Here is an 18194-nt window from a genome sequence, read left to right as displayed (position 1 = left end):
CATATAAATTTGCGGGTAAGCGTAAATCTTTTCATTCTCCTGAATTCCTAAACGTTATGAAGCCGTATGAACCGATTCAAACAGCTATATTTTTACTCCGGAGCTGAAGCTGCAACCGAACCCGAAATCGTTTTCGTTCGACATCCTAATAAAAGTAGTAATTGAACTGCTGGCCTTCGCCATCGGTGTATGTAGAAAGTATATGCGAAATGAGCAAATGAACTATTGTTTGACGTAACTAAAATATCCAGAAATTTTAGCCTTTTGATCACGTTTGGCGATAAGCACGAAGTTAAGGCAACCTCTGGGCTAAAATTGACGTCAACGTGTTTTTATTTCCGTTCTTTCAAAAATTTCTACCGGCATTCCCCTAACGTCACTATACCTTAAAGAGCTAACGATGATTATTGTTATTCAGCAAAGCGACAGTTCGTCTTGTCATATATGGGCCGAATTGTCACAAAGGAGCAGTGCGACTAATGAGCCTTTTTACCAGCTAGTTTATTGAATGTAAACAGGTGGCGCTTGCGACGCGTCTAGCCTCATCTAGCCTGGCTTACTGTATATGGCTCCCATTAGGGAGCCAGAGTCGCGCCATAATCCGCCATCTTGAGCTCTAAAGTTATGCGGAAAAGCTACTTCCCGTTCACGTTGGAACACCGCTCGCGCGGAACTTCCAACAGCGCTTTTGATGCCATCAAATGGCCCATTGGGCGAAACAGCTGGTGTCTGTCGCACGAAACGGCACCTAAATTCCCATTGGCTGCGAGGACACGTAACGAGCGCCCCTCGACGGAGCACAGCGGGCGAAACGGAACACCTGCGTTTAGAGAGCGCGCCAGCTGTTGCGTGAGGGGAGAACGCATCGACGCGACGTGCCTCTCTCCCAGCCCCATGCTGCGGTGCTGCGCGCGCCTGCCGGCTTTGGTGGTCGCTTCTGCTTCGTCGGACGGCGGCCACTTTTTGATAGGGGTGAAATGTGAAAACACCCGCGGTATTTTGATTTCGGTGGACGTTAAAGAACCCCAGGCGGTCCAAATTTCCGAAGTGCCCCGCGTGCCTCATAATCAGATCGTGGTTTTGGCACCTAAAACCCCATAATTTCACCTTTTTTTTTTGTTCTCCCGTAATCGAGAGCAGATGTAAGCATGAAATGGCTAGCGGCAAAGCAGAGTGGTAGGAAATGATATTAGCCGTAATCTGAAAATTGGTGCAGTGCATGTTCGTAACGGCTTGTATATCGCACCGCACCCTACTGTCCACTGGTCCATATGGCCGTAATTGTTTCCTGTCACAGACAGAACTTCATTGCAAGTATTGTCTCGGTCAACGGCCATTCGCGGTGCGGCAGACGCGCCACGGTACTCGCTGGCCGCTGGCATTGAAAAGAGCACTCAGTGCCAAAAGATGACCATCAAGTGCCCTGTATCTGCCTCTTGAACGTCGCTATTCGAAATGATAAATAAAACTTACTATAAGTTACCGCTTGAGTGATACTGTGAACAAGCATTAGGAAGAACTGGGAAGCAATATTTCTTTCGTAATTTATTTGGGAAGCAACTAGCGTATGTAATGCAGTCTTGACTGGTTACCCGGATGATCTCGTTTTGTTCTCGCAACTTGCCTTAATGTGCTCGTTTAAGTGCCCAGATAACGGTTCAAGGGTATGATTTACCGCTATTAGAAAGAAGGCACTTAGCACAATCTTTATTTTGCGCCCATGTGTGGTACGTTTGTCACGTTGTATAGCCACTATTACGGGTTACTATAGTCGTATACAACTTTAGAAAAAAGGGGGCGTTTACTCCTCCGAGGCGGAGGCACACGAGCACCCACCAATGGGCGCGCACTTTGGGCTAACGTCATCAGCCGGACGGCCGGTGAGCCCGCCGACAGAGCAGATGGCCGCCCGCGCTTCGAACTGGGCGAAGTCCCGTCAGCTGTGTGTTTCAGCCCCTCGTCAGAGGGAATTCCAGAACTGTTTGTGATGTTCTATCATGCCGGAAATATTACTACGAGCTTACGATGCGGCATTTGTGCCGCGTGCGTTTATTCTGAGCCGTGATCCGGCGAAGAAACATTGCAGCGAGCATCGCTGGCGCTGCGTTACGCTTTGCCTGAAAATAGGATCCCGCGGCTACCGCTACGAGCACACATCCTGCGTGTTTGTTCCATGTTGTTTTATTTCGCTCCCGAGTGAAGTTACGACGATAAAAGTTTTCCAAAGACTGGTGCCTGCTGTTAGCGGTGGATGTGTTCGTGTACTGTGTCGCTGCGTTTTTCGTCGGACGGGGTGAAGTGATGGAGAAAACCATTCTCAGGAGAAATCAGAAAAGTGCGCGCGCATGAAACAAACTTACGAGCGTCTCAACAGAAAATATTTGAAGAAAAAGCCTTCAACGCAAATATTTGTCGCCGTCAACTTAGCGTGAACGATCATTGTCAGCAGTGACATAGCCGAGCGTCTAGCGACGGTGTTCGAGCGTTGTGTAGCACCGTCGATTGATTGCTGTCCACCAGTGCTCACTGCACGCGCAAGCTGTAGAATGCGTGCTGTGAAATTGTGAAAACACAAACCAACAAATATAAATTTTATGCTATTTAAAACCAAGAGTATTTATTTAAAACGATGAATGAAGCATTTTTGTACTTTCCTGCCTCGACCGTATTCTGGCCCCAGGTTTGTAATGGTTGCGATAAATGCATCGTTTTATATAAGCACTTTTTTCAATAGCAACCGATTCATTTTAAGCTTGGAAAACGAGTAGTAGATACGCCGTGTACATGTAAACAAGCGCGAAAGCCATGCAGAGGTGCTCTTTCTACTTTTGTCACTTGCAATGAAGCTAAAGAGCAGACGGCGGGCAGCGTTGTTGAAGGCACGGGGTTATTATTCTGTCGCTATCCGGCATGTGCTGTAGCACATGAGAGCTCTACTAAACTAGTCATCAAAATACAAAAGTCTTTATTTATGTCGAGAATTACGCGTTTCCGGAGCACGATTTTTCGAGCGGGACTATTTTAGTCGCGGAGGCAATCGGCTGTCGCGCTTCGGTCATATGGGCGGGGCCTCCCCTTTTTTCTAAAGTTGTATCCGACTATAGGTACTTGCAGTCCCTTCTTGGTTCTTTCTGGTCGGTCAGTACGAAACTAGTTTGCGCGCGGCGCTTGGGCAACCACGCTCTCGCGGCGTGTTCGCCTTCCCATCCGTGTCCGCCTGCTGCCGGCTGCTTGCCCTGCGATTTGTGCTCCGCCTGTTACAACGTGATCAGTGTCCTGCACGTGAACTCGCCTGCTATTTCCTTGGCACGAAAGTTCACTACATGTTACCGGTCGTGCACTTAAATCGCGTACCACCAGTGTTAAACGCACCTGCGTTTTACTCTACGGCCGTGGCATTTTATCGCCACATACAACAGGTATGTTCTGATGCAGACGTTCTCGAAAACCGTGTTCTAGACACTATTTCTGCCTTAGTGCTACCTCTTGTTACCTCAGCGCGCCACACACGTTCCAATAATGTGTCGTGGGATGCGATAACGGTGTCATTTCTGCCTCACCACCTACGCGGCTTCATGTGGCGTGTAGGGTGGCAAGTGCTTCCAGCTCGTGACAGGTTAGAGCATAGTCCTGTCTTCGCAGTGTCCAAATTGCCCACTTTAGGAATCCAATAAACATGTGCTGCTGCAATGCGTCGTTGCCAGGGTATTTTGGAGGGCCGTGCATACTGGTTTCCGTGACATTGAAGATGACCGCTTCTTTGCATCTGGTTGCTGCTCACGTGGCCGCTTTGCGCGGTTTTAATTGCTGCGGGGGCCATTTGTCTATGGCGTAACCGGTGCGAGGCAGTTGCCGCGGAGCATCGTCGCCGCGCTCTGTTTCTACTTCTGGGGAGGCTCTACTCTGAGCCACTGTCGTTTCTGTCAGCGGAGTTGTTCTTCCATGGGAAAGAAGAGTTCCTTCGACAGTGGTCACGCCGTTTCCTGTCGGTGGCTGACGGACGCGTATGGCTTAATTTTCGACCAGCCTGGTTCTTATAGCCAGGCGATCAGAAGTATTCATTGAGTGTGACCAGAATGTAGGTGCCCGTGATTTATATGTGTGCGTGCTCTCGTATACTTGGTCATTTTTGTATATACACATATCATAGCATCACTTCAAAATTATATAAATTGTCTCTGTCACAACATCAATTTACATAATCATTGTGTACACTGCATATAAGGAACATCATTTTGTACGTGACAATTATTTTATGTGTAACTGTGCCTTTCGGTGGGTCTATGTGGTTATATGTTAGCGGGTGAGGACTCGGACACTACTTTGAAAACGTGCCGTGTATATAATGCTTCGTTTTTTGTATATGTTATCGTCCTGGTGGAATTGTGCCGTGATTGTGACGCAGTGTTCGTATCGTATTTTGTTGATCATGTTGGGTCATGTTACAAGCACAGCCGGAGACGAAGCTGAGCGCAATACAAAGGACGACGCTCGCTGATGTCGCGCGGACTGTCAGCCGTCTTGTATGCCAGTGAATGCATTGTAAATACCTGTAAATACATTTAAACCTCTCCACTCCCCGTAACAATATATATTTGGAGGTTGTACACCACGCGAAGACAAACTCCTAGCACTCCCCGTACAAGAATTCTTTAACAACGAGAATGCATGCTTTACGTTGCCGAAACACTTTGCTTAACTTCTGACAAAGATTTTTCATTGATAAGGTGTGCAGCCACATCACGTCAAATCATGCTATCATCCTTATTATATTTTCAAAATGATGATATTAAAGAAAACTATAACATATCCTTTACAAATTGATGCATTTATAGATGTAGGATGAAGACTTAGCTGGTACTTTACTTGGAAAAATGAACAGCCATAAAAACGGGGCCAAACGAAAACATGAGAGCGCACTGTCTCCTTTTTAGCAGCCCAGACTTGTCGGTGAGATTGTAGATTGGCGGTGGGCCGGTGTCTTCATGTCTTGAGTCCTGGCCGCTTCACAAGGTCGGCGCCCCTATTCCAGGGCACCGCTGAGTCTTGCTGCCTCGCAGGCGTGCTGCACAATTGCCCGTTGGGCTGCGAGCTCGCTGCTGGTGAGCAGACCCTCCCATTGTTCCGCACTTGGGTTATTTACCGAGACGTTTGTTAGAATGGGCTCTCAACAGTAATTGAGTAGAACTTGTTGCTGGGCGAGTTGGTTGAAATCTAATGAATACATTGTTGGCGCCAAAAGGAAAATAAAGACTGATGACGGATAGTAAGAAACGTCAGGTCGAGAGCTGAGTTGATGTAGCTTGAAGCAGACATGGTAAAGAAGGTGCCCACTGTACTAGAAATGTAGTTGAGTAGAACTTGTTGCTGGGCGAGTTGGTTGAAATCTAATGAATACATCGTTGCGCCAAAAGTAAAAAAAAAAGACTTAGGAGGGAGAGTAAGAAACAAGAAGTCGAGCGATGTCCTCACAGATTAATCGGTTCCACATATGATTGCGTATCGTATACGGCGCGCGCAGATTACCCCACGAACTACAATAAAAGCAGAACTAAACTATACTTTAATATATCGTACTATACTACACCATCTTGTGACGAAGATTTCTGCGCCGCCGTATGAAGACGTTGGCCGAAGAAAGAGGTGACGAAGATTGCTCCATGAAAGAATACAGCTGGCCTGATGTCCTCCCTGTTTATAATCTCTACGCTATGCGCTCTCCTTGCACATATACAATTGCAAACATTTCGATGGGGGCGAAATGCGAAAACGCCCGTGTGCTTAAATTTAGGTGCCCGTTAAAGAACCCCAGGTGGTCCAAATTAATCCGAAGTCCCCACTACGACGTGTCTCATAATCAGATCATGGTTTTGGCACGTTAAACCCCATAACTTAATTTAAACATTCTTACACGTAAGAATTGGTGGAAGTGCGGGGTACAGTCGCCACAAAGCTAATCGGGAATCCGCAGGAGGGGGGACGACTGGCAACGCTGTCCGGGTCACCGAGGTGCCGTCACCAGCCATCACTATTCAACCCACTCGACATGAAAACCACCGGCACCGGTGGCGGTGCCGACGTCTAAGGAAGTTTGCCGTCTTATGAGCACGCCAGCAGGTGTCACGCAGTGCTTACGCTCGCCTACGTTGTTTTCTGCTCTGGGTCACATCTACGCCATGTCTTGATAGACATCAGGGTGAGCGGCCTTGCTATGTCTGCAAAGCAAAGATACGTGAACCATTCACAAGAACTACTCGACAAAAACTGTATAGCAGGTAGAAAAGATCTCTATCCTCCAGCCTAAACATCAGTATCCCTAATTGACCGATGGACACATTCAGAACGGAATTTACTAGCTTGACCGTCCCAGAGAACGACACACGGGCTACGAAGGGCTCCGAGTCAAGTTCTACCATGCGGCTCCTTAGCGCGCACACAAATACATGTGCACTGTCCTTTTCGTATTTCATGCTGAGCAACATGGAACTAGCATGGCCAGGAATCGAGCGCGCAACCTTGTGCCCAACAGCAAAACGCAGCCATTGGCATTGTAACAATGCGGTTAACCGCGGTGGGTGGGATGCCTTCGCATTCGCATGGGAGAAGCGCGGGTAAGGATGAAATGAGAGACGTTTGGTTGCGTGGGACGTTATATGTGAACACGAACAGGTGCTGAATTCGGTATATATATATATATATATATATATATATATATATATATATATATATATATATATATATAGATTAGAAGAAAGGGAGTTAACCGAGGGGCCCGATTTTTATTAGTCATATAATAAGAAGCCAACAAACACTGACACCAAGGACAAGATAGGGGAAATTACTTGTGCTTAATAAATGAAATAAGGAAACGATAAATTAATGAAAATTAAAGTGGATGAAAAACTACTTGCCGCAGGTGGGAACCGAACCATGCACATACATGCGAAGGTTGTGGGTTCGGTTCCCAACTGCGGCAAGTTGTTTTTTCATCCACTCTAATTTCCATTAGTTTATCGTTTCCTTATTGCATTTATTAACCACAAGTAATTTCCCCTATGTTGTCCTTGGTGTCAGTGTTTGTTGGCATCTTATTATATGACAATATATATATATATATATATATATATATATATATATATATATATATATATATATATATATATATATATATATACGTGTGTGTGTGTGTGTGTGTGTGTGTGTGTGTGTGTGTGTGTGTGTGTGATTGTTACGATTGTAGAATGGATTTATTTACAGTGAAAAGGGTAGAGAAGTGTTTCTTGTGGGGAAACAGGAAAGGCAAGCACTATCTTCTGCAACCCATGTAGGAGTACGGCTCAGCGCCAGTAGGGTGAGGGAGTTGGGATTAAAAGAGAGAGAGGGCTGGACGGAGAAAGGTAGAGGGTCGTCCCAGCAGCATCAGAGCAGCCCGGCCGGGAGGTTAACCGACAAAAAGTACGAGACGGAGTGAAGGCAGTCAACAGCATGGTCAATGCGTTGTAAAGGATACACGTCTTTTTTTGTGACGGGAATCGGGCGGAGGTAGCCGACAAAAAATCTCCATGAGTTGTCTTTATTTCTCACTAGTATAATAGGAGCTGCCCAAGGACTGCAAGGCTCCTGAATAACGTCTTTCTGCAGCATGTCGTCGACATGTTCGGCGATCACTTTTTTTTCCGTGGGAGATACGCGATAGGGCTTCTGACGTATCGGAGTCGCTTGCCCTGTGTTGATGTCGTGGTGCATGCAGGATTCCGGCAACACCCGAGAAAGCTCACGTTGAGTAAAATCGAATACTAACGTGTAGCAGGCGAGCACTTGTTGGAGTACACCCTGCTCGGAAAACGACAACGACTTCCCTATCCTACGTCGCAGGTCATCCGAATAGTTGGGCAATGGCCGGCTGATGTCTGAAGACGCCGCAACTGTTCGTGCATCAATTGTGGCTTGCTCCTCAAACGTTGCCCATTTAAGTCCGACTGGCCGGGTAATAGACCCCGTAGAAGCGTTTACTGTGTCCAAGAAGGCGCGCCCTCCGATGGCTTGAACAATAGACTGAGAGACGAACACATCCTTCTTAATCGCGTTGTTATGATCTGGCTCTACAAGAGCGCTGTATGATCCTATCCGGACAATTGAAGAACTCACGGGTACAAACATGACTGTCCGACTAGGCAGAAAAACATCTGGAGACAGCGAAAACACGTCGGCTTGATCGGTCTGCAAATCATCAAGTATAGCGATTGGCAACGTGCTCCGTAGTAAAATCTCTCCAGTAATCTATGCCTAAAATAGCATCATGAGTTGCGTGGACCAATACAGTAAACTCGGCTCTAAAACTCTGTCCTCAAGTCGCAACCCAAACCGAACAAACACAAACAGGGCGCAACATTTCACCTCCAACAACACGAAAGGTTTCTTTGCGATCCCACGCGAACATAACTTTCTGTCCTAAACTATCTTTAAGCGAAGGCTCATAACAGAAATAGCGGCACCCGTGTCGACAAGAGCAGTAGGATTTACACCGTCTAAACACACGCAAACACATCTCGTTCTTCAGCATAACAGCAGACAGGGGAATGGGCGAGTCTGACTATCCCGCGACCGCACCGGCCGCAGCAGCTAGTTTCCCAGCTGTGGCGGGGAAGGCGACCGACAACGGTGCGCGGATGGCGAACGGGGCAGCCGGGTTAGCGGCAGTGTAATACTGCGCTCGGAGACAGGGAACTCATCACGCGATTGGCACGACCACTGCTGCCACAGAGGATGGACTCCAAATGGCGCGTCTTCGTGCACATGAGCTGTGTAACGCCGAAAAACGTGGCGCTCGCTGCAGGCGGCGGCGACAAAAGCGCGCAATATGCCCTCGGGAACCGCAGGCGTAGCAGACAGGTAGGTCGTGGTCGAAATTAAATGGAGCAGGTATGCGTGGCCCCGAGAATGAATCCGCAGGAGCCTGCCACGGCATCGGGTATTCCGCTGGAACACGTCGTGGTGTTGGGTAGTGCTCCGTAGTGCCACCACGGACTGGTGGGCACTGGCGGCGACTCAGATTCGCCTGGAGAGACCGAAAGCTCGTGTCATTTAAGTGTGGTTCTTTAGAAGACGGCCAGCGCTTGACGCGATGTTCTCGGGACGAGGGTGGTGTTTGGGAACGCACTCGTCAAAGGCGCACTAATAACCAACGTCTACTCCCTGAAGTCGTGCTAGCTCATCTTGAACCACTCGACGCACGATCGAGGCGATGTCATCGCAGGCAGCGACGTCCACACTTGCAACTATGGTGACGTTGTCCAAGCGCCCAAACTTCGGCAAGATCCTTCAGGTCTTCAGAGCTTCGAACGCGTGACATTGCTGCCTAAATTCATAAAGAGTGTCCAGGTTTTCTATCCTTGGTAAAAAATTGTAGACGCCTTCAGCGATGCCTTTTAACAGATGTCTTACTTTGCCTTCATCGGACATATTCGCGCTTACAGTTCCGCAAAGGTTCAATATTTCTTTAATATACATCGCACACGTTTCACCAGGCGGTTGGGCTCTGCGCGGAAGCGTTTGTTCCGCTTTATTCCTTTTGGAATTCGAGTCGGCAAAGCAGGCGTTCAATTCCCATACAAAAGTTTCCAAAGTGGTCAACATGCGTTCATGATTGTCAAACCAAAGTAAAAGTAAAGCGGCACCGGCGAGAAAAAATGCAACGTTCACAAGCTGCGCTGAGGTACCCCACTTGTTATGTCGGCTTACTCTTTCGTAGTGAATCAGCCAGTCATCCACGTCTTCAACTATTTTACCTGAGAATATGTGTGGTTTCGGCGTCCGGTAGCTGGGTTGCTTTGGTCTCTGGCTGACTCGAACGATGCCTTCTTCGGTGGTATTCGTTGACCGGCCTGCTTGGGCGTCGGCCATGGTTGTTGACTCTGGTGGTAGTATAGCCAGGCGTCTCCTTCTTCGAAGATCTTGTAGGCCTTGTGCAGGGCGTCCCGTGTCCAGCACCTCCACCACTTGTTACGGATGCAGAATCGAGTTATTTACAGCGAAAAGGGCAGAGAAGACATGGAGCGGTCCGAAACAGCGGGAATTGCAGCAAAAGGAATTGCTGCTGCACTGGTGAACCCATTGTTTCCCATTCCCCTTTATCGTGCACTCTACTTGGAACGCTATTACCCAGAAGTACTTAAGCGTGTCCGTCAGATTATCATTCTTCCAGAGTCCAGAACATTTTCCTTTTTGAAGCTACATTCAGCAAGCCTTTCAGTCAGAAAATGGCTCCAGAAAAGGAGCTGTTTTGTATCGTGGTCCACAAATAGTGGTCTGTGTCCGCGTGCTGAAACAATTGATCACCGATTTGTAGACGGTAGCCATTGCGCGCTTTCCAGCACTAAAAGAAACCGCTAAAAAGGCGCTCAAGAAAGATTTTGACATCACTACATGCATAATTCGTTTTATAACGTTTAGAAGTGCTTGTGACCCACCAAATCAGATATTCGTGTTATTTGGCCTCAATATTCTTCGTTGCAGCAGAATGTACGACAGGAACGCTGAAACATCGCGAAACACTCAGTTTTTATTTCTGGAATCTGCTGCCTACGTTCGCAGTGCGTAGGCAGCCGTTCACTGAATGCGAACTAACTAGTTAATTAACAGAGCGCTTCAGCCGCACTCCTGGAGAAATCCTTGCTAAATACGTCGCGTTTAGCCATTCGAATTGAGACACAGTTCTGCCTTTTCTAGTCTACACGTTTCACAAATTGTTTGTGACGTGCATACGCAGATAACACCGCCAAGCAAGCGACCACCGGCTTCTCGCCATTCGTTCAGTTGCATGAAAAACGTTATCACGGACGTTGGACACAGTACTGCCATTTTAACCAGAATCCTACGAATTCTGGCCCGTATTAGAAGTAGCCAAGTACGTCGAAGAGTGCCGACAGCTTACTCGCACTAAAGCAACGGAAGATCAAGCTTACCAACAGAGTCGTCACGAAAATGGCTTGTCTACCGACTCTATCGTTTGGCTGTGGATTCCGCCTTCGTCCCTAGTCTTTCATCGAAGCTTCTGACTTAATATCACTCGCACTGCCGCACTGTAGACCTTACGTTTCTGTCAAGCTAAGTTTAACCTTTAGCGCACGATAAGGGGAAGGGGGCTGGTAAACGCGCTTCTTCTCTAGTCTGACTGTGACCGCGCTGGCTGTGCGTATACGGCTGAGCGAATACGCCGCCGACGCGCGGCTTGTTAGATGTGATCAGCGGCGGGTGCAACATTTCACCGAGTTAAGATGGCCTATTGCTTCACGGGCGCTATCTTCCCGCGCGCCTAGTGTTGAAGGTTGCCTAATTTCAAGTATAGGGGTTGCGTACTGAAGCTATAGAGGCAGCCCGAAGCGCTCGCTTCCCTAGGCCGGCGCTCTTCATCAAACTCGCGTCGTAACTGCGAATGTCCGCGGTCATCAAGCGAAACGTGTTCATGTTTGCCTATGAGTGTGTGACACCATGCTTAATAATTTAATTATTAATCGAACGTTTACTGCAGTTTACACCACCGATAAAACTACGTGCCTTACTGTGCAGTTGTCTAATACTTTGCTATCGCTATCAACGCTTCGCTTTAATGCGGAACTGCGACATTTTTGCGACCCGAAAACTGACACACAACAGGTCAGGTATTCTGTAGGAGTGCACTTAGCTGAATACCCCCCGCCCCCTGGCTAGCCGGTTCCAAACATCATAATAGGGCTTGCGTTTTCACCAAGTCAACTATGGCAGTTTCTTTTATCGTTATTTTTTTTTCGCTTGTCGTACTCTACTGCATCTGGGTGTTTTCACAAGGACCCATGAGTTCCGGGCTCGCAGCGCTCGCACCTTCTGATAGCCGGCATCAGAATGAGTGGCACAAGTGAGGTACTCACATCGGACCCTCAGGTTGACGGGGTTGCTCTCGCCAATGCCCTCTGCGTTCGTAGCGGTGCAGGTGTAGCGGCCACGCGCTAGGCGGTTCACTTTCTGCAGCACCAATGATTGGTTGCTGACGATGAGCCCGGCCGACGTGTTGGTGGCCAGGTCGCGGCCTTCGAACCGCCAGCCGATTTCCGTGACCCACGGGCTGGCCCGGATGTCGCATTCGAGGAACACGTCGTTGCCCTCCTGGATGTGCTGGTGCCGAAGCTTACTGCCCAAACGGAGGTTCAGCTGTGGCACGTCTGAGTTTTGGAAGAAAGCGCAATGAAATAAATAAATAAATAAATAAATAAATAAATAAATAAATAAATAAATAAATAAATAAATTTACACCCAATTGCAAGAGTGCAACAGGAAGCAGTCAGCCACACAGAAGTTACAACCCAACGAAAGTTTCACGGATTTGGCCCCTCGTTAGCCTTTACAATCCTTTACTGTAAATTTATTTTATTGTGAGTAAAGACTCAGGCACAATCTATCCCTTGAAAATGTTCATCGTCGTTAGTACGATTAGTCTCAAGTGGTGGTGCACATGTAATCTTGGGGGTAGAATAATTATTGAGACGATTGGTAAACATTCGCTTAATGTTATGTAATTATGAAATTCGTGTAACTTGCGAAAATGATGAGAGATTAAATATTAATATTTTTTGTATATACAAGCGATGAGAACACGTAATTCGAGGTGAAAGTGTAACATGTTATCGTGGGAAGATTTGATAGAAGGTTTTGAAAGAGCCGAAACGCGTCACGTGTGAGCCGTGTGCTGCAGCCGGGTTTCTTTCTCGCACTTCCCTCTGTGCCCGCCGCACCGTCGTGGATTGTCAGCGCGCTCGCCCGTGCCAACGCTCAGACTTCAGGCCTCGTTTTATGCGAAGCGTATTACTAGCTCAACCCAGCTCCTCAGGCGCGGCCGCGTCGCCTTCAATACCACGTGACACCGTGACGTCACGACGGAGGAGAAACGGGGCTCCAACTCGCGCCGTCGCTCGCGGCGTCGCGGCGGTATATAAGCAGCTGCGCTTGCCTCTGCTAGACACTCACGAAGTGAGATGCCTCCTGGAGACAGAGCTGCTCGTTGGAATGAGAAGCGAAGGTTGCGGCGTGCTACAGAGACTGTTTCTAGGTGGCTTTGCTACGGCGCAGCGACTACGCGCCCCGCATCGGACGCGGTGAGCGTCGAGCAACGCAGCGTTCGGCGCGACAACGAAATGTGCGCCTGAGCAAGCGCCGCACGCCTGAGCCGACGCCGACGACACCGGCTTTTCTGCGACACGAGCTCCTTAACGCTGTCGCGTTAAAATAAAGGCTAGTATGCTTCGCATCCTGGGCTTAACCTTAGCTAAGCCATAGCCATTTTTTAAGCCCGGGATCGTGGCCGAACGATTAAAAAAAAAAAAACATCGGCCTGCTGTGACTGGAGACAAAGGTTTGATACCGACTAGTTCCGAAGTTCTTCAAGTGTTTCTTTTAGAGCGCTGCTTTTAGGCGCCCTAGTGTTCCTGTATATGCTCCCGCGGGGAGCAGAGTTGCGCATACCTTTTCGGCGCCGCTCGAACTGCTATTTGCCGAACGCGATCACGTGGTGCAAAATGACGTCAAATGATCAATCGCGCGCTCCGAAGCCAACTTTACGGACACGGCGCCGACTCGTTTCTGTCAGTGCCATCGAAATTGCAATCAGCGGACCATCGAGGGCGCGTAGCAACGATCGGCTCCTGGTCGCAGGTACGGTATTCGAGCACAATAAGTTAATGACTTCGGTGAAGTACTACGAAGCAGATCATTTTGACACTTGTATTGGAGTGTGACGGGTTGCAGCGCACCAAACTGCGCAAATCGCATGGAAAGTGGCAAAGCTTTTTACGCGGTGCCGTGCGGACGGAGGAGACCGGCCAGCTCCGAAATGGGCCATGATATGCGACGTCCGTTCGCCTTCTTTACTGAGGTGAGTTCGGCTTGTGTAAACTAAAGCAGCATTCATCTCGATTAACACTCCTGTAGACGCTGAAATGCGTACGCCTGGCATGAGAGATTGTTCAGTTGTGCAATTTTTGGTGTATATGTGCAGCGCGACACAGACGCGGTACAAAGAAAGGACGACACGTCTGTGTAGCGCTGCACATATACGCCAAGAATGTTAACTTACCAACTCGCTCAGTTCACTTTGTTGCTTGTGCGATTGTTCTGACTATGCGGCTCCAGAAAAGTGTGTTCAGAACAGAGTAAATACTAGCCGGTGAAATTGGCCCGCTGCACCATGGCTTTTCACTGCTCCGTTTCTTTTTTTTTTGTCGGCGTTCTGATATTCCATGTAAATTCAATTGATGTGCTGGTGTTCATTGTTTTCTAGTAAGCGAAAACACCGTGCGCTCCCGCTTATAGGACAGTTGGGTTAGCTTCAGCATTCAGCGCCCGCAATATCTTGCTTGTTCGATCAGCCTTAGTCGACGTGAGGAATGTGAAATTATTTTTGTACGTTTAATGAGCTCTGCTTTATAGTAAATTAACCTGAGTAGTATGAAGAGATAGAGAGAAATGTGCTGTCATAAGTGTCTGCAATGTGTGAATAATTACTTTGCCCGTTTGTCATCGTATGTGATTCGCTGGTCCAATAAAAATAACCTGTTGTTACTCTTAATAACTTGTCGCTTTTCCAGTGGCTTTGAATTCAGCCCCCCAAAGGCTCCAAGAATCAGCACGCATCTCCTGCTGCCACTGGCCATTGCTCATCCATTCCCTTGTACGAAATAAATTTGATCTAGAAGCTCGTGCATCTTGCATCTTTTTCCACTTGCAGATTTGCTGCTACGAAGCAGCTGTTAAGTTTGCGGTATGAATAGCAAAAATAAGCTTTGCATAAGATGTGCACATTTCAAATGCGTTTAAGTTTACGTGTCTGCACCACACATATCGAAAACGTACAGCTGCTGTGAACGACGTTTAGTGATGAATGACGGTCAACGGTCACTGACATAATTGCAGGCACGATCATTCTGTTGGCAACATCCATTATTCGTCTCGTTCCGGCAGCCAAAATGTGCTCACAGAATTGTCTACGACACGTGCGTGACGTTTTCTATAAACACCATTTAAAACATTTCTTGTCTTCGGCATCCGCGAGAAAACATCACATGCGTGCTCAAAAACATCGCACCGCTTTTTGTCGCAAGGTAATGCGCTTTTGCCCGCGAACTTTTAAGCTGTTCGAGCCACGGGCGTAGCGAGGATTTTATTTCAAAGAATCGAGAGGGTCCTACTCGTGCGTGCGTTCGTATATGTGCGTGTATATATGTACACATGAACTAAAAATTTCGGGGGGTTGGTACCTCTACAGCTACGTCAATCATTCGAGCTTGGCCTGCATTAAAAAGTGTCATATTGCTCAGCACTTGCGTACAGTTACCGCACGTAGCTCACGACCAACAGGCAAAAAAGCAAATGGAACACCGCGCGGCATTTGCCTCCTGCGCGCGCGAGGAGTGGCTCCACTGCAGAGCTGGATCACAAACCGGACCTATGCGCAACTATGCTCCCTGCGGGAGCATATAAAAGAACACGTCCTGTGGCATGCGTGGGCGGCGTCACCGAGCGAACGCGCACAGCAAAAGATGAAAGGGCGAACGCGGAGTGGGAGACGAATCACGCGAGCCGCGAACGGCGGAGACCAATGAGAGTGGCCCCTTCAGTGACGTGCGCGCACGATGCTGGTATCATGCGGACCCTCCTCACGGCTCGATTCGCACTCGTGTCTGGTCTCAGCCGATCCGCTCGTTTCGTACTATCGTCTGCTCGCGCCACAGCTCTCGCCCGCGCCTGTTTGGTTCTGTTGGGTCGGTCTCATTCGCGCTTGTTTTGGTTGTTATTGTGTGAGATTGTTTCTTAATCTGATTGTATGCGCTATGCGAATTGTATAGTACTTTCTGGAAGCCATGCGGCACCAGCGATCACACTGGAACCTTTGACGAGTCATGTATAAACGCCGGCTCGCTTGATCCGCAGATCAGATTTTCGACCATTACCGACTTTGCTACATGTCTCTCTCAAATTCTTTGCTTCAACATATCGCGAAATGGAAACACGTATACAGCTGCCCTCAAATTTCGCATTAGGGGGTATCGTAATCGTCGGATAATTTTTTATTAGAAAGACCGACGGAGCAGAAAGGCTAGAAACACTATACAAAGCGCAAAGTGGGAGAAATGGGATAAAAATGCTAATCGCATTAAAATTGTGAGATATTGTTTCGCGAAAATACTGCTTTTTCTTCTCAACGTTAGTATGTTCGTATAACGCGTGTTCTTCCGAAGATAATGTCGTATTCATTGCGGTACTCCTACTTTTTCCGTACTGGATGTGTGTGTGTTTCTAGACTGTTTTGTGGGCCGATCCTGGAGATATTGCAGACGAAAGATGTTTGCCGATCCCCAAGGTAAAGCAGACTAAAGCCATTTCGGTGGGTAAAAGCAGACTAAAAGTGTGGGCCCATCCTGAAGGTAGTGCCGTATAAAAACATGACCCGTACGTTCGCGTGAGTATTGGCAGTCTATAAACGTGGGCGAATTCCGAAGAAAGTACAGTCAGAAGCTTTAAGCAGTCCAACGCTCATCCAACTGCTCTCACGAGAGGGGTGACACGATAGATTGGCGTGCGCACTGAATCCGCACCATTTTCACCCACAACTCGCTAAGGAAGGCATTGTCTTTGATGACGTCAAGTAGAAGTGGAATCACCCTCCAACTTTCTCTTTATTTTTTTCATGCGGTTATTCCGTGTATACTTTTGTGCACTCGCTTCGGTGTCTCTTCCTGCTTCCTGGTGCAAGGCACACTTATACCTTCTCTCAGAAAAAAAAATTCACTTGATAATTCAGCATTGTCTGTGTCCATTCTCTTGTCCATGCCTAATGCGCTGGGATACAAAAATTTTGCAGTACCAACTAGCCCAACGCTCGATCTTGGCATCTGCTTGCTTACGCTAAGCTAGTTCATGAAATAAATAAGCAAGCGCTGGCTTTCGTCGCGGTGATAATCTTGGGAGATCAAACATGTTTCATGCTTTTGTAGAGGTTCTAGAGAATTTATCACATCGGCTTAAAGCGGATGAGATCACATGGACGATGTGAACTCTCGTTGTCTACGAACGGGTGTTTGGTAAGCTTGTTTTCGTGTCAAGGTAGGCGCCTCAATGATAACGCTGAGGTTTAGGTACTCTAGTGTAGGCTATGCCTTAGCCTAAGTGCTTTCCATGTGTTTTGTTCAGGAAAACTTAGATGTCGTGTAAGCCAATATAATTGCAAGGCGATGTTACTGCGAGAAGATTATGCTTAAGCAAGTAGCTCAATGTTGAAGGTGATCGCTCGCTTCTGGACGTCATCTGCTTCTACTGTTTGTGTTTACGATCATTTGCCACGTTGAGCAACAAGTTTAGATTAGGATCAGAGTCTGCTGGAGAGTAAGATGGACAGCATCGTTACAGGTTTTAATTAAGGTAGACTATGCAGTCAGCAGCCAATAAATGGGTGGTTAGTGTTATAGAAGATGGAAAGTAACTGATGCACATGCGGAACAATATAAAGGGCTTAAAACACTACCCTGTGGAACATGGCCATGTACGTAACGCCACATGAGCACGGAATTGGGATACCACGTAGCAGCGGATTACCGGTTACCTGAACTGCGTCAACAACGCTGGAAGCGAACTATTGTGACGTTTTGTCCAACGACTTAGTGTTAAGCACGTTTTCATGTAATTCAGTAATTATTTTCGAAGCATACTAAATTACAAAAGAAATTAAAAAAGGCATTCAGCACTATGGGAAGAAATTAGCTTTTGCATTGAAGCTAGCTGCACGGAAACGAAGCTTCTGCGAAGAAAAGGAGCCATCGACTGCAAAGCTTTACGCCTTGGAAATGAACGGACGTTCCATCTGCTGTCCGTAACTGCGCGATGAAAGCGTGGCGTGAAAAAAATAAGCTTTGCTCCTGAGAGGAGACGGGAGCTCTTAAGCTGCCGGCTGCAGATGCAAGACGGCAATATGGAGGAGGAGCTCGGCACGGGCCGGCACAGCGTTGCCTACAGCCCCGCTCGACTTATTATTTATCAGGAGCGGAAGGAAATATGAGCGCGGTGGAACTCAAGACGAAAGCCTATGCAATGAACTGACGAAGGTTCTTCAGCCGTGGCCACGTGCTGCAGATAGCTGTTTCCTTGCAGTCGACGGTAACTTTACGGCAGCC

At 47.8% G+C, this 18194-nt stretch overlaps 1 protein-coding gene and 1 long non-coding RNA gene across 3 annotated transcripts in view; one reads left to right on the top strand and one right to left on the bottom strand.

The window, feature by feature from the left end:
• LOC135896262 (protein turtle-like) overlaps positions 1 to 18194 on the bottom strand; it is a 594776-nt gene that overhangs the window by 207582 nt on the left and 369000 nt on the right. For both annotated transcript variants that reach the window (XM_070537869.1, XM_065424615.2), the window contains one exon: positions 11907 to 12197. In XM_070537869.1, coding sequence (XP_070393970.1) covers positions 11907 to 12197 — 291 coding nt within the window. The remainder of the gene's footprint in view (positions 1 to 11906; positions 12198 to 18194) is intronic.
• The window catches only part of LOC139059432 (uncharacterized), a 350104-nt gene that overhangs the window by 234890 nt on the left and 97020 nt on the right, over positions 1 to 18194 (top strand). The window lies entirely within an intron of this gene.

This window comes from Dermacentor albipictus, chromosome 4 (genome assembly GCF_038994185.2).
Source record: "Dermacentor albipictus isolate Rhodes 1998 colony chromosome 4, USDA_Dalb.pri_finalv2, whole genome shotgun sequence".
Classification (NCBI taxonomy): domain Eukaryota; kingdom Metazoa; phylum Arthropoda; class Arachnida; order Ixodida; family Ixodidae; genus Dermacentor; species Dermacentor albipictus.
Note: the sequence above shows the minus strand (reverse complement) of the source record. Positions and strands in the feature narration are given on the sequence as shown.